A 24,131-nucleotide genomic window follows, 5' to 3' on the forward strand; every position below is an offset into this window, starting at 1 on the left:
CGTCGCTGCTCCGCGCCGTTAAACACCCTTCCCTCGCTGACGTGTGGGCCCGCACCACGGCGTCGTCCCCCACCGTCTCCCTCGCTGATGGGCCGGCTGAGCCGCCTGCCGCGCCCGCGCACGCGCGCTCGCGCCTGGGTGGGCCAAAATCCCCCCCCGGCCCAGCAAGCAGGAAAACCCTTTTCTTTTTCTTTTCCCATTTTTTCCCATTTTCATATATAGAATTATATGCTGATATTTTATGCACCAAAAATAGTTTAAACAAATTATAGGGCACAAAAATAATAAGATATAAGAAATGGCACACCCCACTAAAGTCACCATGATTGATGTATTGTTCTTATCTGTGTTTGTTAGCGGAAGAGGGATCTGATCCTCTAGAATTTGTAGCTTCGGAAGAAGGGCAGGAACCCGACCCCTCCGAGATAAATCTTTTGTGCCAGGAAAGCTTCTACGAAGGCAAGTCCATCCTTCCCTTGATGCATAATTTACCTATTTCTCTCTACCACTACCTAAGCCGGGATTAAGGGATGGAATCTATTTTACCTATTTATAAGAAAAGGGGTATGAACAACGATGTTTTCCAAAAAGTGTGCGATGAAGGGTATTCACCGTCATCACCTGGTGAGTAGGATGATCAGGGACTCCCTGGTTTAGGGGAGGGCCTAAGGTGATGGCTCAGCTGGTTTAGGCGTGAGCAGAAGGATTATCCTCTCGTATAAGGACCGGTTTGTCATCCTTCACTACCTGTACTCATGAAAAGTACAACCACTCGAGGCTATGTGGGCAGTCACTCGATCTGAACTCATACGGTCCAACCCCAGGGTTATGAAGGCTGGGGAGCACCGGGAGGATAAGGAGGGGGAATGTTTTGTCTGGTTTGGACATGGCGATGGCCTGACTCCTTCCGGTATAACCATTAAGGTTAGGACGTGCGAGGAAGGAAAGATATTCGGATTCGGATCTCATTGGCCGTGATATCGCAGAGCCGGAGTAGTGGATAAAGTGTACCCCTCTGCACAGAGTTTAAACCTATTCGAATAGTCCGTGTCCACTGGTATGGACGAGTCTGGTGTGGTATGACAAATTAGTGTTTCTACAACAACCGAGAACAGGGAAATATGTGTGTGTGTAAGTGTGTCTCTGGAAAAGAAAATGGTGCCACGGGAGCGGGACGCTCAGTGGTGGATAAGCAGCGTGTTATTTCTATTTCTTTGGGAAAACCCTAAAAACAAGTACTGCCTTTCTCTAAGAAAAAGAAGAGTGACTTCAACTCCACCATATGAAGCATGTATGATATAGGTCTATTTCTCTCTACGGGAGCCTGGTGGGCTTGCGGAATACCTAGTGTATTCACCCATATTTATTTATGTTTTTCAGCAGCTGAAGACTTCTTTTCTGCTATGCTTGATTGAAGGGGTTGTGTCTTCACCCAGTTCTGCCTGTGACCTGGGCTAATTTATCTTCCACTGTGTTTTATAATTCCGGCTCACTCTCGAGCTTGTACCTCGGTATTGTAATAACATTTACTCAGACTCTGTACTACTTGAAGTAAGGAATGTGGTTACTAGCCTCCTGGGACTAGTAATTTGTATCACATTTGAGTCCCAAAGGATCGGGACGCTTCAGATCTGAACTTGACCCATCTGAACCCTAATTCTATCCTACAAATTTCTATCTTCGTGCATCTGTGTGAGGCCTACCTCGGGATTCTTCCCCATTTTGTCCTCTGGAAGTATTTGTATCATTGTCGGCCCGGGATGGCTGGGGGCTGCACCGGCTCGTTGGTGGTGCAAGTTTGGAGATGCGTCATGGGAGGAAGACAGAATACCTTGACATTCTTCTCAAGGATAGTATTAAAGGGTGACGCCTTGAGTGGTTTATTGTGGAAAACCACTGCTAGTCCCTCCCCCTTGGTCGGGGAGGCAACCAGATGTACGTACTCCGAGCTGGGTTGAGTCTCCAAGTCCTATGGAGGTAACGGAGGCCAGAGTTCTGCTTGCTGAGATCTGTCTGCTGAAGAAGAAAGGTCTGACTGTCGAAGTTGTGGTTGCCGATTTCGTCTTCAAGAATATCCAGCCTTTGAAGGACAGAGCATACCCTGCATATCTGTACAACAGCATCAATGATGGCACCCGGGTGACAAACAAGAGAATCCCCGCTGCTGATCTGCTAAGCCGACTGGATATGATCCTGAGGGGCAGAGTTTCGAATGTTGGTGCTCCTGTTGCTTATTCTGCCTGGAACCTACCATCTCATAGGTCCTTTTTCGAGTTTGTGTCTAATCCTCCTGCCCGTGATGGTGGTCTGGGTCTTAGAGTGCGACCCTCCCCTGAGGACATTGAAGCTTTAATTGCCCCACTCCGGAGTCTCCCAGAGGGTGAGAGACAGACTCATTTCGAGATGTCAGCTAGCACGGATGACGAGGAGATAGATGTTGTTCTCAACTTGTTGGCTGGGGAATCATCTGACTCGTCACATGCTGAGCCAATGGCTATCATGGACGGGCAAGAACTTGTTGGAATGGAGAGGATACGAAAACCCGAAGAGGTCCGTCCAAAGCATCCACAGCGAGCGAGCCGGGCTACTGCACCCGTTGAAGTGAAAAGGAAGAAGAGGCGACTTTAGCGACTGTCGAGCTTGGATCATGGCGTGGGTCCTTCGGCGCCGGTTTGTGATGAAGTGCCAGCAGAGGTCCTTCCTAAGGTTGATCCCAATGGTTGCGCCCATGCTGAAGTTGATCCCAATGGGTGCGACCGTCTTGAAGTTGAACCCAATGGGTGTGACCGTGTTGTAGTTGATCCCAATGGGTGTGACCGTCTTGAAGTTGAACCCAATGGGTGTGACCATGTTGTAGTTGATCCAATGGGTGTGACCGTGCACTGGCTGTTGTCCGTATATTTGTTGAAGATGATGAAGAAGAAGAAGTCCCGCTGATTCGCAAGAACAGCCAGCATTACAGAGGTAGTGAAAGGGAAATGTGCCCTTGGGCCATTTCTATGTATTTTGGTGATTGAGTGCCAACACATGTGCTTAATTGGGAATTTATGTACATGGATGAACAAGGTGAAAATCATGAAGTAAAGGTATGTTTCTAAGCCTTAGTACATTGGTTTTAAGTACTAATATATTTGTCTAAGTGTTAGAAACAGAAAGAAGAAGAATAGAGAAAAGGAGAAGGGACTTGGCTGTGTGCTGCCAAGACCCAGCTCGGTCTGGAGCACCGGACTGTCCGGTGTGCACCGGACAGTGTCCGGTGCGCCAGGCTGGCGCGACTCGAACTGGCCGCTCTCGGGAAATTGGCCGGCGGCGTACGGCTAAAATTCACCGGACTGTCCGGTGTGCACCGGACTGTCCGGTGAGCCAACGGTCGGCCAGGGCCAACGGTCGGCCGCGCAATCCGCGCGGGACACGTGGCCGAGCCAACGGTCGGAAGACGGCACCGGACTGTCCGGTGTGCACCGGACATGTCCGGTGCGCCAACAGTGCCAGATCTGCCAACGGTCGTCTTCGCCGTTTAAGGAAACAAATCGGGCACCGGACAGTGTCCGGTGTGCACCGGACTGTCCGGTGCCCCCGACGACAGAAGGCAAGGATGGCCTTCCAGATTTGCTCTCAACGGCTCCTAGCTGCCTTGAGGCTATAAAAGGAGCCCCTAGGCGCATGGAGGAGATACACAAGCAACCTTTGAGCATTCTTGATCATCCACACTAAGTCTCTGCGCATTCGTTTGTGTTTCTAAGTGATTCGAGCTCTGTTCTAAGTGAGAACTCTGAGATAGTCTTGTGAGCTCGATTCTTGGCCGTGTGTGTGCGCTTTTGCTGTGGATTTGTGTGTGTTGCTTCCTCCCTTACTCTGTGTTTCATTTGTGATCATATACTTGTAAGGGCAAGAGACTCCAATTTGTGGAGATTCCTTGCAAACGGGATAGTGAAAGGAAAACAAAACACCGTGGTATTCAAGTGGGTCTTTGGACCGCTTGAGAGGGGTTGATTGCAACCCTCGTCCGTTGGGACGCCACAACGTGGAGTAGGCAAGCGTTGGTCTTGGCCGAACCACGGGATAAAACCACTGTGTCACTCTGTGCTTGATTGGATTCTTGTGGTTATTGTGTTTTGACTCCTCTCTAGCCACTTGGCATAAACTGTGCTAACACCTAATCAAGTTTTGTGGCTATAAGTTTGAAGTTTTTACAGGATCACCTATTCACCCCCCCCCTCTAGGTGCTCTCAATTGGTATCAGAGCCGTTCTCTTCAAGAAAGGGACTAACCGCCCGAAGAGATGGATCCTAAGGGGAAGGGAATTGTGATCAACGACAAGGAGAAGGAGTCCTTCGTCAACGAGCCAAGGGATGACAAGTCCAATGACTCAGGCTCGGGCCACAAGCGAAGAGATGGGAAGAAGAAGAAGACAAGACGCATCAAGGAGATCGTCTACTACGACAGCGATGAGTCCTCTTCTTCCCAAAAGGACGACGACTACGACAAACAAAGGAAACCGGTTAATTCTAACTTTTCTTTTGACTACTCTCGTATTCCGCATAGTTCAAATTCACATTTGCTTTCCATTCCACTCGGCAAGCCCCCACACTTTGATGGGGAGGACTACGGATTTTGGAGCCACAAAATGCGTAGTCACCTATTCTCTCTCCATCCTAGCATATGGGAGATTGTAGATAGTGGAATGCACTTTAATAGTTCGGATAGTCCTATGTTCATTAATGAGCAAATCCATAAGAATGCACAAGCTACTACTGTTCTTCTAGCCTCATTGTGCAGGGATGAATATAATAAAGTGAGTGGCTTGGATAACGCCAAGCAAATCTGGGATACCCTCAAGATCTCTCATGAGGGAAATGACGCTACCTTGCTCACCAAAATGGAGTTGGTGGAGGGCGAGCTTGGACGGTTCGCAATGATAAGGGGCGAGGAGCCAACTCAAACATACAACCGGCTCAAGACCCTTGTCAACAAAATAAGGAGCTACGGAAGCACGCGATGGACGGACCACGACGTCGTCCGACTAATGCTCAGGTCCTTTACCGTTCTTGATCCTCATTTGGTGAATAATATTCGTGAGAATCCCAGGTACACCAAAATGTCGCCCGAAGAAGTACTAGGAAAATTCGTCAGCGGACGAATGATGATCAAGGAGGCAAGGTATGTGGACGACGCCTTGAATGGACCGATCAACGAGCCGCAACCTTTTGCTCTCAAAGCCACAGGGAACAAGGAGGCGCTACCCAGCAAGGTGGCGCAAATTGAGGCGGCCGGTCTTAATGAAGAAGAAATGGCCCTCATTATCAAGAGATTCAAGACGGTGCTAAAGGGTCGCAATGGACAGCCGAGCAAGACTAAGACCAAGGGGAAGCGATCATGCTTCAAATGCGGTAAGCTTGGTCATTTTATTGCTAACTGTCCTGATAATGATAGTGACCAGGAAAAGGGGAACAAGAGGGAAAAGAAGAAGCATTACAAGAAGGCAAAGGGCGAGGCGCATCTAGGCAAGGAGTGGGACTCGGACTGCTCCTCGTCCGACTCCGACAATGAAGGACTCGCCGCCACCGCCTTCAACAAATCAACCCTCTTCCCAAACGAGCGTCACACATGCCTTATGGCAAGAGAGAAGAAGGTATGTACTCGCAACTCTACCTATGCTTCTTCAAGTGAGGACGAATCTAGTGATGAGGATGAAGTAGATTATTCATGTTTGTTCAAGGGCTTAGATAGATCTAAGATAGACAAAATTAATGAATTAATTGATGCCTTGAATGAAAAGAATATACTTTTAGAAAAGCAAGAGGATTTGTTGTATGAAGAGCATGATAAATTTGTTGAGGCACAAAAATCCTATGCTTTAGAAGTTAAGAGAAATGAAATGCTTTCTTTTGAACTATCTACTTGTCATGAAACCATTTCTACTTTGAAAGGTGTCAACAATGATTTAAATGCTAAATTAGAAGTAGCAAACAAATCCAATTCTTGTGTAGAACATGTTGAAATTTGTACTAGGTGTAAAGACTTTGACATTAATGCTTGTAGTGAACACCTAGTTTCAATTTCCAAGCTTAATGATGAACTGGCTAGTCTTAATGCTCAACTTAAGACTAGCAAGAATGATTTCGATAAGCTAAAATTTGCAAGGGATGCCTACACAATTGGTAGACACCCCTCAATTAAGGATGGACTTGGCTTCAAGAGAGAAGCTAAGAACTTAACAAGCCATAAGGCTTCCATTCCCGCCAAGGAGAAAGGGAAGGCCCCTATGGCTACTAGTGCTAAAAGGAACCATGCATTTTTGTATCATGATAGAAAACAAACTAGAAATGTAAGTCATAATGCTTATGATTCATATGTTTATGATTCTCGTACCATGTTTGCTCCTAGTTCCTCTTATATGTATGATAGAAATGTTACTAGGAGAAATATTGTTCCTAAAAGAAATGCTATTCATCATGTGCCTAGAAGGAATGTTATTCATGCTCCTAGGAAAATAGTAAATGAACCTTCCACAATTTATTATGCTTTAAATGCTTCCTTTGCTATTTGTAGAAAGGATAAGAAAATTGTTGCTAGGAAGTTAGGGGCAAAATGCAAGGGAGACAAAACTTGCATTTGGGTCCCTAAGGAAATTGTGACTAACCTTGTAGGACCCAACAAGAGTTGGGTACCTAAGACCCAAGCCTAAATTTGCCTTGCAGGTTTATGCATCCGGGGGCTCAAGCTGGATTATTGATAGCGGATGCACAAACCATATGACGGGGGAGAAGAAGATGTTCACCTCCTACGTCAAGAATAAGGATTCCCAAGATTCAATCATATTCGGTGATGGGAATCAAGGCAAGGTAAAAGGGTTAGGTAAAATTGCAATTTCAAATGAGCATTCTATATCAAATGTATTCTTAGTGGAGAGTCTTGGATATAATTTGCTATCTGTCAGTCAATTATGTCAAATGGGGTATAACTGTCTATTTACAAACGTAGATGTGTCTGTCTTTAGAAGGAGTGATGGTTCACTAGCTTTTAAGGGTGTATTAGACGGAAAACTTTATTTAGTTGATTTTGCAAAAGAAGAGGCCGGTCTAGATGCATGCTTAATAGCTAAGACTAGCATGGGCTGGCTGTGGCATCGCCGCTTAGCACATGTGGGGATGAAGAACCTTCACAAGCTTCTAAAGGGAGAACACGTGATAGGTTTGACTAACGTTCAATTCGAAAAAGATAGACCTTGTGCAGCTTGTCAAGCAGGGAAACAGGTGGGAGGAGCACATCACAGCAAGAATGTGATGACCACTTCAAGACCCCTGGAGCTGCTGCATATGGACCTCTTCGGACCCGTCGCCTATCTAAGCATAGGGGGAAGTAAGTATGGTTTAGTTATTGTTGATGATTTTTCCCGCTTCACTTGGGTGTTCTTTTTGCAGGATAAGTCTGAAACCCAAGGGACCCTCAAACGCTTCCTCAGGAGAGCTCAAAATGAGTTTGAGCTCAAAGTGAAAAAGATAAGAAGCGACAACGGGTCCGAGTTCAAGAACCTTCAAGTGGAGGAGTTCCTTGAAGAGGAAGGGATCAAGCACGAGTTCTCCGCTCCCTACACACCACAGCAAAATGGTGTGGTAGAGAGGAAGAACAGGACGCTCATCGACATGGCGAGGACGATGCTAGGAGAGTTCAAGACCCCCGAGTGCTTTTGGACGGAAGCCGTGAACACGGCTTGCCACGCCATCAACAGGGTCTACCTTCATCGCCTCCTCAAGAAGACGTCATATGAGCTACTAACCGGTAACAAACCCAATGTATCGTACTTTCGTGTATTTGGGAGTAAATGCTACATTCTAGTAAAGAAGGGTAGAAATTCTAAGTTTGCTCCCAAAGCTGTAGAAGGGTTTTTGTTAGGTTATGACTCAAATACAAAGGCGTATAGAGTCTTCAACAAATCATCGGGTTTGGTTGAAGTCTCTAGCGACGTTGTATTTGATGAGACTAATGGCTCTTCAAGAGAGCAAGTTGTTGATTGTGATGATGTAGATGAAGAAGATGTTCCGACAGCCGCTATACGAACCATGGCGATTGGAGAAGTGCGGCCACAGGAACAAGATGAGCAAGATCAACCCTCTTCCTCAATTATGGTGCATCCCCCAACTCAAGACGATGAACAGGTTCATCATAAGGAGGCGTGTGATCAAGGGGGAGCACAAGATAATCATGTGATGGAGGAAGAAGTGCAACCGGCACCTCCAACCCAAGTTCGAGCAATGATTCAAAGGGATCATCCCGTCGACCAAATTCTGGGTGACATTAGCAAGGGAGTAACTACTCGATCTCGATTAGTTAATTTTTGTGAGCATTACTCTTTTGTCTCTTCTATTGAGCCTTTCAGGGTAGAGGAGGCCTTGCTAGATCCGGACTGGGTGTTGGCCATGCAAGAGGAGTTAAACAACTTCAAGCGCAATGAAGTTTGGACACTGGTGCCTCGTCCCAAGCAAAATGTTGTGGGAACCAAGTGGGTGTTCCGCAACAAACAGGACGAGCACGGGGTGGTGACGAGGAACAAGGCTCGACTTGTGGCAAAAGGTTATGCCCAAGTCGCAGGTTTGGATTTTGAGGAGACTTTTGCTCCTGTGGCTAGGCTAGAGTCAATTCGAATCTTGCTAGCATATGCCGCTCACCATTCTTTCAGGTTGTACCAAATGGATGTGAAGAGCGCTTTCCTCAACGGGCCAATCAAGGAGGAGGTGTACGTGGAGCAACCCCCTGGCTTCGAGGATGAACGGTACCCCGACCATGTGTGTAAGCTCTCTAAGGCGCTCTATGGACTTAAGCAAGCCCCAAGAGCATGGTATGAATGCCTTAGAGATTTCTTAATTGCTAATGCTTTCAAGGTTGGGAAAGCCGATCCAACTCTTTTTACTAAGACTTGTAATGGTGATTTGTTTGTGTGCCAAATTTATGTCGATGACATAATATTTGGTTCTACTAACCAAAAGTCTTGTGAAGAGTTTAGCAGGGTGATGACGCAGAAATTCGAGATGTCGATGATGGGCGAGTTGAACTACTTCCTTGGGTTCCAAGTGAAGCAACTCAAGGACGGCACCTTCATCTCCCAAACGAAGTACACGCAAGATCTGCTAAAGCGGTTTGGGATGAAGGACGCCAAGCCCGCAAAGACTCCAATGGGGACCGACGGACACACCGACCTCAACAAAGGAGGTAAGTCCGTTGATCAAAAAGCATACCGGTCAATGATAGGTTCGTTGCTTTACTTATGTGCTAGTAGACCGGATATTATGCTTAGCGTGTGCATGTGTGCTAGATTTCAATCCGATCCTAAGGAGTGTCACTTAGTGGCGGTGAAGCGAATTCTTAGATATTTAGTTGCTACGCCTTGCTTCGGGCTCTGGTATCCAAAGGGGTCTACCTTTGACTTAGTTGGATACTCAGACTCCGACTATGCTGGATGTAAGGTCGATAGGAAGAGTACATCGGGGACGTGCCAATTCTTAGGAAGGTCCCTGGTGTCATGGAACTCTAAGAAACAAACATCCGTTGCCCTATCCACCGCTGAGGCCGAGTACGTTGCCGCAGGTCAGTGTTGCGCGCAACTACTTTGGATGAGGCAAACTCTCCGGGACTTTGGCTACAATCTGAGCAAAGTCCCACTCCTATGTGACAATGAGAGTGCTATCCGCATGGCGGAGAATCCTGTTGAACACAGCCGCACAAAGCACATAGACATCCGGCATCACTTTTTGAGAGACCACCAGCAAAAGGGAGATATCGAAGTGTTTCATGTTAGCACCGAGAACCAGCTAGCCGATATCTTTACCAAGCCTCTAGATGAGAAGACCTTTTGCAGGCTGCGTAGTGAGCTAAATGTCTTAGATTCGCGGAACTTGGATTGAATTGTAGCATACATGTGTTTATGCATTTGATCAGGTTCATTCTGCATTTTGTTGCTTAGTGTGGTGCTCAAGTTGTACAAACCCTCCCTGGACCTCACAAGTCCGTTGCAAAGTGATGCACATGTTTAGGGGGAGATGTGTTACAACTTGACCCTTTGAGACTAACCTTGTGCTTGAGTTTGATAATTTAGTCTCGAAGGAGGATTGAAAGGGAAAAGGTGGACTTGGACCATGAAAGACTTCCACTGCACTCCGATGAGAGGGTAACTAATTCCAAGTTCATCTCATGAAATCTTATTGCCATTTGCTCTTAATTGAAGACTTTGGTGAGGCAATGAGGTTAAAAGGGCCAAGATTGATCCCGTTTTGGTGCTTGATGCCAAAGGGGGAGAAAATAAAGGCCAAAGTGATAAATGGATCAGCTACCACTTGAGAGATTTTGAAAATAGTAGAATAGAGTTTTTGTTTTGTCAAAAGCTTTTATTATCTCTTATTGTCTCTATTTTCAAAAGTTGGCTTCTTGTGGGGAGAAGTGTTGATTATGGGAAAAAGGGGGAGTTTTTTGAAATCTTTGATCAATCTCTTTTGGAATGACTCTCTTTATACTTCAACATGTGTGTTTGACTTAGAAATAGAGATTTGAGTTTGATTTGCAAAAACAAACCAAGTGGTGGCAAAGGATGATCCATATATGCCAAAATTGAATAAAACTTAAATTTATTTTATTTGAAGTGAGTTTGCACTTGTTCTAGTTGCTTTATGTTGTGTTGGCATAAATCACCAAAAAGGGGGAGATTGAAAGGGAAATGTGCCCTTGGGCCATTTCTATGTATTTTGGTGATTGAGTGCCAACACATGTGCTTAATTGGGAATTTATGTACATGGATGAACAAGGTGAAAATCATGAAGTAAAGGTATGTTTCTAAGCCTTAGTACATTGGTTTTAAGTACTAATATATTTGTCTAAGTGTTAGAAACAGAAAGAAGAAGAATAGAGAAAAGGAGAAGGGACTTGGCTGTGTGCTGCCAAGACCCAGCTCGGTCTGGAGCACCGGACTGTCCGGTGTGCACCGGACAGTGTCCGGTGCGCCAGGCTGGCGCGACTCGAACTGGCCGCTCTCGGGAAATTGGCCGGCGGCGTACGGCTAAAATTCACCGGACTGTCCGGTGTGCACCGGACTGTCCGGTGAGCCAACGGTCGGCCAGGGCCAACGGTCGGCCGCGCAATCCGCGCGGGACACGTGGCCGAGCCAACGGTCGGAAGACGGCACCGGACTGTCCGGTGTGCACCGGACATGTCCGGTGCGCCAACAGTGCCAGATCTGCCAACGGTCGTCTTCGCCGTTTAAGGAAACAAATCGGGCACCGGACAGTGTCCGGTGTGCACCGGACTGTCCGGTGCCCCCGACGACAGAAGGCAAGGATGGCCTTCCAGATTTGCTCTCAACGGCTCCTAGCTGCCTTGAGGCTATAAAAGGAGCCCCTAGGCGCATGGAGGAGATACACAAGCAACCTTTGAGCATTCTTGATCATCCACACTAAGTCTCTGCGCATTCGTTTGTGTTTCTAAGTGATTCGAGCTCTGTTCTAAGTGAGAACTCTGAGATAGTCTTGTGAGCTCGATTCTTGGCCGTGTGTGTGCGCTTTTGCTGTGGATTTGTGTGTGTTGCTTCCTCCCTTACTCTGTGTTTCATTTGTGATCATATACTTGTAAGGGCAAGAGACTCCAATTTGTGGAGATTCCTTGCAAACGGGATAGTGAAAGGAAAACAAAACACCGTGGTATTCAAGTGGGTCTTTGGACCGCTTGAGAGGGGTTGATTGCAACCCTCGTCCGTTGGGACGCCACAACGTGGAGTAGGCAAGCGTTGGTCTTGGCCGAACCACGGGATAAAACCACTGTGTCACTCTGTGCTTGATTGGATTCTTGTGGTTATTGTGTTTTGACTCCTCTCTAGCCACTTGGCATAAACTGTGCTAACACCTAATCAAGTTTTGTGGCTATAAGTTTGAAGTTTTTACAGGATCACCTATTCACCCCCCCCCCCCTCTAGGTGCTCTCAGGTAGTAAGGGGGATACTGACATTCCCTCTCCAGCTCTGTCAGCTCTTGTTAGCCTTCAGGAACTGTCAATATCGGATTTTGAGCCCTTGAGGAGGTCGTCCCTAAGGATATGCTATCGAAGCCGACTGCTGATGACATGATGGCCATTTGTTCAGAAATTCCAGCCGCGGGATTGGAGGTATCCCGAGCAGTGTCTCATGCGCCGTCGACTTTGGAAGGCAGTCTTCAATGCCGAGGCGTTGGTCCGGATTGCCCGACTCACATGGAGGTGACAGAGGATCGTTCAGCCTTAGAGGTGGCTGCTGTAGAAGACCCAGTCCCCGAGGGTGGTGCTGGTAGTTACCCAGCCCCCGAGGGTGTCGCCGGTAGTGATCCGGCTCTGGTGGGTAGCGCGAGCTGCAACCCAGCCCCCAAGGGTGTTGCCGGTAGTGATCTGGCTTTGGTGGGTGGTGCAAGCTGCAACCCAGCCCCCGAGGGTGTTCAGGTGAGCTCTCCTTCCCATACCTCCATGGACGTCCATGTCGGGTCATCTCCACCACGATCCGATGGGGCGATGGCGATGCATGCTTCTTCAGCTTCGAGCAAACAAGTCGCCTTGGAGGTCAGCGAGCCAGATGCAAGAAGTCTGGTATCCACTGGTGGGGCTGAGCTCACCCTTGACAACGTTCTTCAAATTGTTTCGGTTGATCTTCCTTCGTCAAGCTATGATGTAGCTCCCCCTGACTTGGGGTTACCATAACTCCTCTCCAATCTTCAGGTGAGTCAGCTGCTTGCATTTTATCGTTCCACTTGGTAAATTATCTTTCCCATACTCGTTTGTCTTCGATCACAGGCTTTGGTTGACGAAATGTCTGCTCAGTTGAGGTCACATGGTGCCACTGTCCCGGAAGGAGCTCTATCTCTAATGCAGTGGAACCCATTGTTGTTTCAGAGACAAATTGCTGACTTGAAGGCGTCAAACGCTGGTTAGTGACTTCGTTTCTTCCTTAGCTGTTTCGATTGATCAACTTGTTTTTAACCATGTATCCCTTTTCGGCTGTCTTGTCAGATATGGCTCGGCGGTGCTCCGAGCTTGAGGAAAAGCATCTTCAAAGTCAAGCCGACTCAACCCGACGGTACTCTGATCTTGAGGAGAAGTGTTCTCAAGGTCGAACCGACCTGGCTCGGTTTCTACTTCTTTGGACAATGTGCGTTCTTTGAATTCTTCTCTCAATGCTCAGCTTAACTCTGAAAGGGCAGCACATGAGGTAAGCTTCCTTAGTTGGCTTTTGTCGTGCTTACTGTTTACTGGATGCTGAAAGTTGCTTCTTGTTCGTAGGAGGAGAAACGAGCGCTCGCAGCTTCTTGTGATAATCTGGACAGGTTATATCGTGATGCCAGCAATTCCTTAACCATCTTCGAGACGAGCCATCGCTTCACTAAATCACTATGTCAGATATGGATCATCATCGTCGCGAGCTGCAAGTGTCCCAAGATGAGGTCCTGCGGCTTAGACAGTTGGTGTCAAGCAAGGATTCCATCATCAAAGATCTACGTGCCTCCAAGAAGTTAGTCGCCCAAGAGCTAGAGGCCGCTCGACTGGCTACCAAAGTTTCAGAGGACAACTGCTCCATTCTAAAGGCTCAGGGCGACAAGGCTATGGACAAAGCCATTCGCGCGGGGCGGATCTTGATGAGGAGGCCCGGCGTAGTGGTTCCTGATGACATTGTTGCCGATGTTAAGGCTGCCCCTGATGCTTCGAGTCGACCTTCTTCTTCACTGGCTCCTGTGGAAAACATTGCCAACCGAGATGTTTCGATGCAGTGACATCCTGCGAAATACTGAATGTACTATGAATTCTATGTGTTTGTGATGGTTGTATTTGAATATTTTGTAGATAGGGCACTAGAACGTGTCCTTGGTGCTGACAATTATAACATCCTGTTCTCCTGAAGTACTGATTGTTTTTGTTGTCAGGGTATAACGGTCATCCTGAACAATTATGAAAGTAAATGTAGCGTGCTGGTTTTGGAACTTTCCCTGGCTTATGCCAATTGCTTGGCTGGTTAGGCATAGTGGTCACCTTAGGATAGGTAGATGTATCGTGCTGACTTTTTAAATCATTGCTGACTTTTGAGTTGATTGCCCTGCTAGTAGGGTATAGTGGTTCCTCTAAGTCAAGTCAGCGTGAACATGCAGCATCGTCTTAGGTCGTTGCCGATCTAAGGCGGCTGCTTCGTTAGTAGGGCATAGTGGTCACCCTTAGTCAAGTAAGCGCGAGCATGTTGCACCGTCTTAAGCCGTCGCCGACTTAAGCCAATTGCTCCGTTAGTAGGGTATAGTGCTCACCCTAAGTCAAGTAAGCGCGAGTATGTTGCACCATCTTAAGTCGTCGCCGACTTAAGCTGATTGCTCTGTTAGTAGGGTATATTGGTCACCCTAAGTCAAGTAAGCGTGAGCATGTTGCACAGTCTTAAGTCATCACCAACTTAAGTCGATGGCTCCGTTAGTAGGGTATAGTGGTCACCCTGAGTCGAGTAAGCGCGAGCATGTTGCACCGTCTTAAGTCGTTAATGACTTAAGTTGATTGCTCCGTTAGTAGGGTATAGTGGTCACCCTAAGTCAAGTAAGCGTGAGCATGTTGCACCGTCTTAAGTCGTCGCCGACTTAAGCTGATTGCTCCGTTAGTAGGGTATAGTGGTCACCCTAAGTCAAGTAAGCGCGAGCATGTTGCGCCGTCTTAAGTCATCGCCGACTTAAGCCGATTGCTCCGTTAGTAGGGTATAGTGGTCACCCTGAGTCGAGTAAGTGCGAGCATGTTACACTGTCTTAAGTCGTCGCCGACTTAAGCCGATTGCTCCGTTAGTAGGGTATAGTGGTCACCCTGAGTCGAGTAAGCGTGTTGATTCCATGTCCAATTGAATCGAAGTCAAGTGATAGTTAACAGTTTGAATGCCCTTGAAAATGAAAACTTTATTGATGATGTATTCTCCCATTATAGAGTACAATGTTGCTCTGATAGCTTTCGAGGTTTTGCTAAGGGTAAAACTTTCTAAGATGCTCTATGTTCCATGAATTCCCCACTTCAGTACCATCCATTTGAGTAAGCCGGTATGATCCTGGCCGAGTGACCTCTGATACAATGAATGGCCCTTCCCATAGTGGTGACAACTTGTGTCATCCTTCCCCCGTTAGAATTCGGCGAAGGACCAAGTCTCCCACTACAAAGGATCGATGTCGTACAACTTTATCATGATAGCGCCTCAAGGTCTGCTAGTATCTGGCTGACTGAATTACTGTGTTCAATCGCTCTTCCTCCAGCACATCAATATCCTCTAGCCTGGTAGCTTCTGCTTCAGCTATGCTTTCGAAGACCAGCCTTGGTGCCCCGAACTTGAGGTCGGCGGGTAGCACCGCTTTCGAACCATAGACCATGAAGAACGGGGTATTTCCATGCAGGGCTCGACTAGGTTGAGTTCTCAAGCTTCAAACCACATAGGGCAATTGTCTGATCCACTTTCTTGTAAACTTTTCATTTTTGTCGAACACCTTCTTCCTGAGTGCTTCCAGTATCATTCCATTGGCCCTTTCCACCTGACCATTGGCTCTTGGGTGTGCTACTGATGCATATTTGATCTGGATACTCTGTTGTTAGCAGAAATCAAAGAATTCAGAGCTAGTGAAGTTGGATTCCAGGTCAGTTATGATGCTATTCGATATCCCAAATCTGAATATTATGTCTTGTATGAACTCCACTGCCTTGGCTGAAGTAAAAGAAGCAATAGGTTTGTACTCTATCAATTTGGTGAATTTGTCGATGGCGACAACACGTGAGCAATAGGTTTGTACTCTATCCCTGAGCTCTCTTGAAGGGTCCAATCATGTCCAGTCCCCGGTATGCAAATGACCATGTTACAGGTATGGTTTGCAGCTGCTGTGCTGGTAAGTGTTGTTGCTTTGACAAGAATTGGCAAGCTTCACATCTCTAGACTAACTCGGCAGCGTCACTCTTTGCTATTGGTCAATAGAAACCGGACCTGAAAACTTTCCCAACCAGAGTTCTGGATGCTGCGTGTATTCCACACTGTCCGGCGTGGATCTCATCTAATAGCTGTTTCCTAGTAACCGAGGAAATGCGATTCATGAGGACTCCTGTCGCACCCCTTCTATACAGTGCGCCCCCTATGAGGGTGTAGTGGGCCGACTGTCTCGTGATGCGTTCTGCTGCAGCTTTATCATCTGGTTCTTCTTCGTTCTTTATGTACCTGATGATAGGTTCTCTCCAGTCATTAGAGTCCGATTCTGGTTGGCTCAAGGTGTTGCACTCTTCCGCCTGATCTGAGGGAATACTTGGGCGTGGCACTTCCTGGATGAAGACTCCAGGTGGGACCTGGGCCCGACTGGATCCTAGCTTTGACAACGCATCTGCTGCTGCGTTGCAGTCTCTTTCTAGGTGATGGAATTCCAAACCTTCAAACTTGTCTTCCAATTTTCGGATGCCCGTACAGTATTTGCCCATGGAATCAGTCAAGCAATCCCAATCTTTATTTATCTGGCTTATAACCACTAGTGAATCTCCGTATACCATCAACCTCTTAATGACCAACGATATGGCAATGTTCAACCCGTGGATCAGTGCCTCATATTCTGCTACATTATTCGATGCTGGGAATAATAGCTAAAACGCGTACTTGAGTTGTTCACCTCCAAGGGCAATGAAGAGGATTCCTGCGTCTGCTCCCTGCGGTTTCAGCGAGCCATCGAAATACATCCGCCATACTTCGGTAGCCTCTGGGTTGTCAAGGACTTGTTGCTCGGTCCACTCTCATACGAAGTCAACTAGTGCTTGAGTCTTCACTGTTGTACGCGACCGAAATTCTATGTCATGAGCTCCCAGCTCGTAGGCCCACTTGGCTATTCTTCCAATGGCTTCTTTGTTGTGAAGGATATCCCCTATTGGAAACCCGGTGACTACTATGACTTTGTGGTCGTCAAAGTAGTGACGAGTTTGCGAGCGGTTAGAAGTACTGCGTACAGTAGTTTTTGAACTTGGGGATACTTCTTTTTAGAGGGCCCCAGAACTTCACTGATGAAGTAGACCGGATGCTGTACTGGATATGTGTGTCCTTCCTCTGCCCGCTCGACTACCAACGCGGTGCTCACCACGTGAGTCGTGCAGGAGATGTATAACAACAGATCTTATGCCAGCTGATTTGGTGTGGCTCGGCGTGGCGGCTTCAGTACTCGTGGCGTGGTCAAGAATTTTTCAATGCTTCGAGAGCTTCCTGTGCTTCTGCGGTCCACTAGAACTTGTCCACCTTCTTGAGCAATTTGTAGAATGGTAAACCTTTTTTGCCTAGCCTTGATATGAACCTGCTCAAGGCTGCCATGCATCTAGTAAGCCTTTGCACTTTCTTCTATGATCGCGGCGCTTCCATTCTCATGATGGCCTCGATTTTTTCTGGGTTGGCTTAAATTCCTCGGTGGCTGACAATGAAACCGAGCAACTTCCCGGCTGGTACTCCGAAGACACATTTTTCTGGATTGAGCTTCCACCGATATCGCCTCAGGCTGTTGAAGACCAGCTGCAAATCTTCAATGAAGTTTTCTAAATTTTCTGTTTTGATCACCACATCGTCAACATAAGCTTCTACCCGCTTGCCCCAGTTATCGACCAAGCATGTCTAAATAGCTCTCTGGTAAGTCGCTCCTGCGTTCTTGAGACCGAACGACATGGAGGTATAGCAGAAAGCTCCAAACGGGGTAATGAATGCAGTTTTTTTCTCATCTTCTTTTGCTAAGCTGATCTGATGGTACCCAGAATAGCAGTCCAGGATGGACATCATAGAACATCCGGTGGTCGAATCAACCACCTGATCTATCCTAGGGAGTCCAAAAGGATCCTTCGGACAGTGTTTATTGAGATCTGTATAGTCGACGCACATGCGCCAATCCACTTTATCCTTTTTGAGTACAAGAACATGATTTGCTAGCCACTCAGGATGCATTACTTCTCTAGTGAACCCTGCTGCGACTAAGCAAGCTAGCTCGGCGCGAATAGCCTCTCTCTTGTCAGGCGTGAAACGACGCAGTTTTTGTCGGATCGGCCTTGCTTGGGGATAAACCTTCAGTTTGTGCTTGGCTAGTTCTCTTGGGACTCCCGGCATATCCGCAGGCTGCCATGCGAATACATCTCGGTTATCTTGCAAGAACTGGACGAGCGCGCCTTCCTATTTGTCATCCAGGCTGGAGCTAATGATGGCGGTCTTGCGTTCATCAGCAAACCCAAGGTTGATCCTCTTCATTTCCTCAGTCGGTCGCATAGAGGTCACGGCTTGAGTTTCGTTCAGAGGTATTGTGAGGTCTCCCTCAGGCTTTGAGTTTGCCTGTGCAGAGGAAGTCACCGGTGGTTTGGTAGTGAGGGCCGCCTGGATGGCTACTCGGAAATATTCCGCGGCGCCTTGGAAGTCAGCACGCACGATGATGATCCCTTGTGGTCCTGGCATCTTCAATATCATGTACGAATAGTGCGGAACGGCCATGAGTTTCGCCAATCCTGGCCTGCCGATGATGGCATTGTATCCGCAGTCAAAGCTTGCCACCTCGAACCTCAGGAACTCGGTTCTGTAGTTTTCCGGAGTTCCAAAGGTGACAGGCATGTAGATGTGTCCAAGCGGGTATTCTCCTTCGGTCGGCACAATGCCGAAGAAAGGAGTGTCCGACTCATGGAGCTCTTTGAGTGCAACTCCCAAGCCGAATAGTGTCCGAGGGAAGGTGACGTTGATGCTGCTTCCCCCGTCCACTAATACTTTCTTTACCCTGCTCTCTCGGATCACCAGATCGACGAGGAGCGAGTACTTGCCCGGATGATCGAAGTTGAGCCATTGATCCGCCCGGGTAAAGGTGATTGGGTGTTCTGACCTTTGATAGGGGCGGGGGCACTGATGGTTGCCACCAGTATCTGTCGGTCGTTGAGCTTCTGTTGCCTTTTGTTTTCTTGTGATCCGTGTCCTCCGAAGATGATGTTGACCTCTCCGTCGACGCGCGGAAATGCTCCACATCCTCCCTCTTCCTGCTGCTGAGGTCGTCGAGGTTCACCGGTCCCTCCTCATGGTGGGGGACATGGTAGAGGTTGGAAGGGTCGGCCATTCCCGACGGAATGCTTGAAGTCTCTGCAGTTCCGCAAGGTGTGGCGCATATCCTTGTGATACAGGCACTGGGCATTGAGGATGTCGTCCAGTGTCCGCTCGCCTCCGCGGGGTGCACCTCGGGCACGAGAGACGAGTGGTCCAGCGGCATGGACCTCTTCTCGAGGCCTCTTCTCCCAGCGCTTGTCGGTCTGCTGGTTTGCGTCACACCGTGGTGCAGATGGAGTAGGCTTCGCTCCCCCGATGAGGTCCTGAGCCCGTTTGTCGGCGGTGATGTAGAGGTCTGCCTCCCTGAACAGCTGCTCGGAGGTGGTCAGCGCCTTTTGCAGTATGGCTCGGACGAAGACCGAGCCATTGGATCCTCGGTAGAAGTCCTCGATCACTGCTGCTTCAGCGACCTCGGGGATCCGATTTCTCATGGCCTGAAACCTCTTGAGGTACGACCGAAGAGTTTCATCTCCTCAGCGCCTGATGGATTTGAGGTCCCATGGCTGCGCCGGTTTGTCGGAGAGGGATTGGAAGTTGGCGATAAAACATCGACTGAAGTCGCTCCAATTGTCGATGCAGTGTCGTGGTAGATGTCGCAGCCATTGCAATGCGTCTTGCCCGAGGACGATGGGTAAATACGCAGTTATCACATCTTCAGTTGCCCCAGTGGCCCGGGCAACGGTTGTATAGATGGCCAACCAGCCTCCTGGGTCCTGCTTTGGCTCGTATTTGTCGATGTTGGAGACCTTGAAGTTTGGGGCCATTGAATGGCCTTGAGACGCGGAGTGAGCGTAGATACTCCACACGTGTCTTCCTGTCGATGACCGTGGTGCCGGTCTCGGGGAGGGGAGTTGCCGATGTGCTGTCTCGACCGTCCCCGAGTTGTGCCACCAATTGAAGCCGTTGCCGACTCAACTCTAGTGGCCTAACTTCGTGCTGGGATGCCATGATCCCGAACGTACTCCTCTTGACGCCGTATCTCATTCTCATGTCGTCGTTCGCGTGAAGCATTGATGGAGCTCCGCGCGCCCCGCCGACTGTTGATGGCGTGCCATAGATCGCTCGGGGGATGAGCGAGGGGTAGAAGATGATTAGCCGCCCGAGTGAGCAGACGCCAATAGCCTTCAGCGTCTAGAGTCCGGGGGAGGCCATTGGCTATCCAAGCCAATACTCCACCGATCTCACTCGGTGTGTTCATGGCACGGGCGAAGTCAGGGTTCAGGTTTCGCGTGAAGAGAGGGTTCTCTCAGCGTTGCCTCATATCCTGCTCAGTTTGCTCTTGAGCCTGCTGACGATCACACCGGCGAGAGTTTCTCCTCTCTCTGAAGACTCATTTGTCAGGAGTTTCTCCCACCTCCGAAATTTCATCTCGGGATACAGGCTGCGCCGGGTCTCGTTCCCCTGCTTCGTGATGTCGTCGAATATTTTAGCATCGGTTCCTCCGTCGGCGAGCTTCTCGCTGAGGAGGTTCTTCCCCAGGCATGGTTGGCTCGTCATTGGAGATGGGAGATGATTCCACTCTTCCCTCGATGAAGAGGATGTCAGGGTAGAAAGGAGTTGTTGTGGTGACAAGCTTCTTTCTGTCCTCCTTTGAGGGCGAAGGCGCCAGAAGAGCAGCTTGACGGGCCTCTATCCTGTTTGCTTCTTTTTTTTCTTTGTAATTTGTGTCCACTCTTCCGTGGATGAGGTGGACAACGGGGTTCTTTGGGTAAATGAATTCTCTGCTCCTGACTTGCAGGAGGTAGTCTTCGCCCGGGGCGCTGGAGGTTGCGCTATCTGTTGCCTCGTTCTGGCTTTTTCGGAGATTTTCGAGGAAGGCTTCTTCTCCGGTGGATCCGCTATACGATGCAGAATTCCTTCTTCATCTGCCACGGACGAGATGGTCCTGAAGCAGAACACGGATCCAGGGCGGAGAACAATCTTGTGTTAGAAAATGATGGCCATTGAGCTAGCTTAGATCGGTGACACCCACCCTGCCTGGCGCGCCAGCTGTCGGTGTTTGGGACCCAACCACGCACCCAAGGTTACCCCTCGAGGTGCTTTTAGGTAGGATAGTGTTGCTGACTGTAGCTTGATGGTTTGTGCTAGGCGCACGAGAGACGATATACAATTTTCTACAGGTTCGGGCCGCTTGGAAAGGCGTAATACCCTACTTCCTGGTGTGGATCTTTATGTGGTGGGTTACAGGGGGATTCTCTAGTATGAATGATCCTAGAGAATGGAGTAGATGGCTGATGAATGACCTGTCTTTGATGGGGTTCCCCATAGGCCTTATATATCCGACCGTGGGGCACTACATGTGTGTATGATAACGATGTATTCCTAAGTAATAGTGAACCGACTGAACTTATCTTCCTACGATCTTGCCGACTTATCCTCATTTGGTTCCGATGTCTAGGGTGGTCGCGCGGGAGAATCGGATTGGAGCTGTGGGTAACGCTCAAAACCCCACGAGCCGCCTTGGCCCGCGTTTGCTCATTCCCTGCGTCGGCCCATTCTGCGAGCAGTCCTCCCCTGGCCCACGAAGGGATGGACTTGCGAGACAGTAAGTCCAAAAACTTTCTGTGAGTCCTTCTAACCTTCTAGTGGACCCAGGGGATATCTGTCCCCCACAAGGGGTTAATAGGAAGTTAGAGTTGTGGAAGCACATGTTGGAGTCGAAAAGTTTTAGACTTAGTAGGACCAAGACCGAGTACACGATGTTCATTTTTAGCGCGACTAGACATGAAGATATGGAGATGTTACCCTCGATGGGCAACTGGTGGCTGGGAAGGAGTCTTGTCGGTATCTAGGAACAATGGTACAAAAGGATGGTCATATTGATGAAGATGTTATGCAAATAATTTCAGCCGGTTGATTGAAATGACGTCATACTTCTAGCGTCCTCTATGACAAGAGGGTGCCATAAAAGCTTAAAGGTAAGTTCTATAGGACAACGATTCACCCGAGCATATTATATGGTGTTGAATGTTGGCCAACAATAATGCAACATGTTCAACAAGTGAGTGTAGCACAAATATGCATGTTATGTTGGTTTTGTGGACACACATGAAGGGATAGAGTCTGAAACGAAGTTATTCAGTATATGGTTGGGTGGTACCAATTGAGGAGAAAATGATATAGTATCGGTTGAGATGGTTTGGACATATCAAAAAAACCACCTGGGACGACGGTGCATAGAGAAGTTTTAGATCGGCTGGATAATGTAAAAAGAGGTAGGGATCGACCCCTACCTAGAATAACTCGGTATGCTCTTTATCTTTAGCATTAACTCTACTGTATTTTTTTTCTTCTTTCCTATCCTTGTTTTTCGTGGGTTTCATCTTTAGTCAATCCTAATTTGTTTGGGACAAAATCAATGTCGTTCTCATTGTTGTGTTATATCTAGAATGAATTTGATTTAATTATATAAAATATAAGTCAAGTGTAACGGGCCGTCGGTGCCGGCCAGCAAGGGACCTGATCACATGACATACGGATGGGGAGGAGGATGCTAGCTAAAAGCGACGACGCGCCTGCAGGATTATGGCTGAATTGGAGGGTGGCGTTGCATTATTTAATTGTACTCATCATGCATCGTCAATCAATCAAGGGAGTGGGAGGGAGGGATGGTATTGCATTAATTGGCCGTACCTGCGACTGGTCGGGCTCGGATGTGGGGAAGCGGTCCCACCTGGAAGGGTCCCAGAGGAGGTCGCTGGCGAAGGCAAAGCCGTGGACGGAGTCGTCGGCCGTCACTGGGGGCGCTGCTGCTGCCGCTGCCGCCAATAATGTGGAGTCGGAGGCGGAGAACCATGCACATGCTGTGGATGCTGCGCTGGTGGTGGTGGTGGTGGTGTTGCAGACGACGACGGGCCCTTCCACGGCCACCCTCTTCTCCTGCTCCCATACTGTCGCCACTGCCCACGCGCCCACACTCCTTGTCCTGTATGCAAATGCATGCATTCATCAAGCTAGCCCGTACTTCTCTGCTCCACCGACAAAACAGTTCCACTGTGCAGTGTACCTACCTGATGTGCCGCCTGAGCTGCTCCAGGAGGCGGCCGTCGTACACGTCGGCGAGCCCCGCGAAGAGGACGACGCCGCGCAGGCGGTGCCGCTCGATGTGCGCTAGCGCCTGGTTCCTCTGGTGGTGCCGCTCCTCCTCCCAGGCCTCCGATGTGAAGTTCTCCGCGTAGGTCAGGTGCCGGTACACCACCCCCGTGCGCCGCAGCAGCCGTGCCGTGGGACCAGCCTCCCGGGCCGCCTCCACCACCAGCCACACCAGGGGAGGGGACACCAGACGCAGCGCGTGCGCCGTGCGCGTCAGACCCGCCGACCGCCGCTCGCGCTCCGACAACCCCGTCGACGTCGTCGTAGTCGTCACCACCACCACCAGATCCAGAGGCTTCTTCTCCTTCTCCTTCTCCTTCTCCACCACTGGCTGCTGCTGGTAGTGCTGCAGCGCCAGCAGCTGGCCCAGTGCCCCCGCCGCCGCCGTCTGGTTCATGGCGTGCAGCGCGCGGAACACCTGCGCCGTGGCCGCGCCGTTCGCGTGCACGGCCGCGCGCGAGGCGGCGTCCGTCCAGTCGGAAGGGGCCAGGCCGGTCACGAGACCCACCAGGAAGCACACGCACGAATGCAGCATCGCACGCCGCAGCGCCAGCGGCCGACGATGCTTCGTCGCCGCCGCACGATGATGGCGATGGGAATGCTTGGGCGAGGCCATGGTGGTGCTACCACCCACCTAGCTAGCTTTAGCTACCGTGGGAGCGGGGAGCTAACAAGTCAAGAGCGGTCACCGATTACACAGATGCTAGTCAGCTAGTGCATGCTGGTGGGGAAAAGCTAATGCATGCATATGCATGTGAGAGAGATCTAGTGAGAGTGTGAGACCAGCTAGCGCCACCAGCTAGTACCTTGAAATGAGGGGACAGATGACGATGACCAGACATGACATGCAGCTGCAACAATTAAGTGAACAAAAAAACAAACAAACAAACAGTAACATTAAACAGTAACACTACTTAGGCCATGTTTGGTTTCAATTAGTCTTAGGACTAAACTTTAG

General features: G+C 49.0%; 1 protein-coding gene across 1 annotated transcript in view; it reads right to left on the minus strand.

The window, feature by feature from the left end:
- The window catches only part of LOC100194354 (uncharacterized), a 41,620-nt gene extending 17,719 nt beyond the window's left edge, over positions 1–23,901 (minus strand). Inside the window, exons 1-2 of the mRNA NM_001139389.1 lie at positions 23,092–23,901; positions 22,715–23,006 (exon numbers count right to left, since the gene is read on the minus strand). Coding sequence (NP_001132861.1) covers positions 22,715–23,006; positions 23,092–23,789 — 990 coding nt within the window. The 5' untranslated portion in view covers positions 23,790–23,901. The remainder of the gene's footprint in view (positions 1–22,714; positions 23,007–23,091) is intronic.
- Between the last annotated feature and the right edge of the window lie 230 nt (positions 23,902–24,131).

The sequence above is a fragment of the Zea mays genome, chromosome 2 (genome assembly GCF_902167145.1).
Source record: "Zea mays cultivar B73 chromosome 2, Zm-B73-REFERENCE-NAM-5.0, whole genome shotgun sequence".
Lineage (NCBI taxonomy): Eukaryota > Viridiplantae > Streptophyta > Magnoliopsida > Poales > Poaceae > Zea > Zea mays.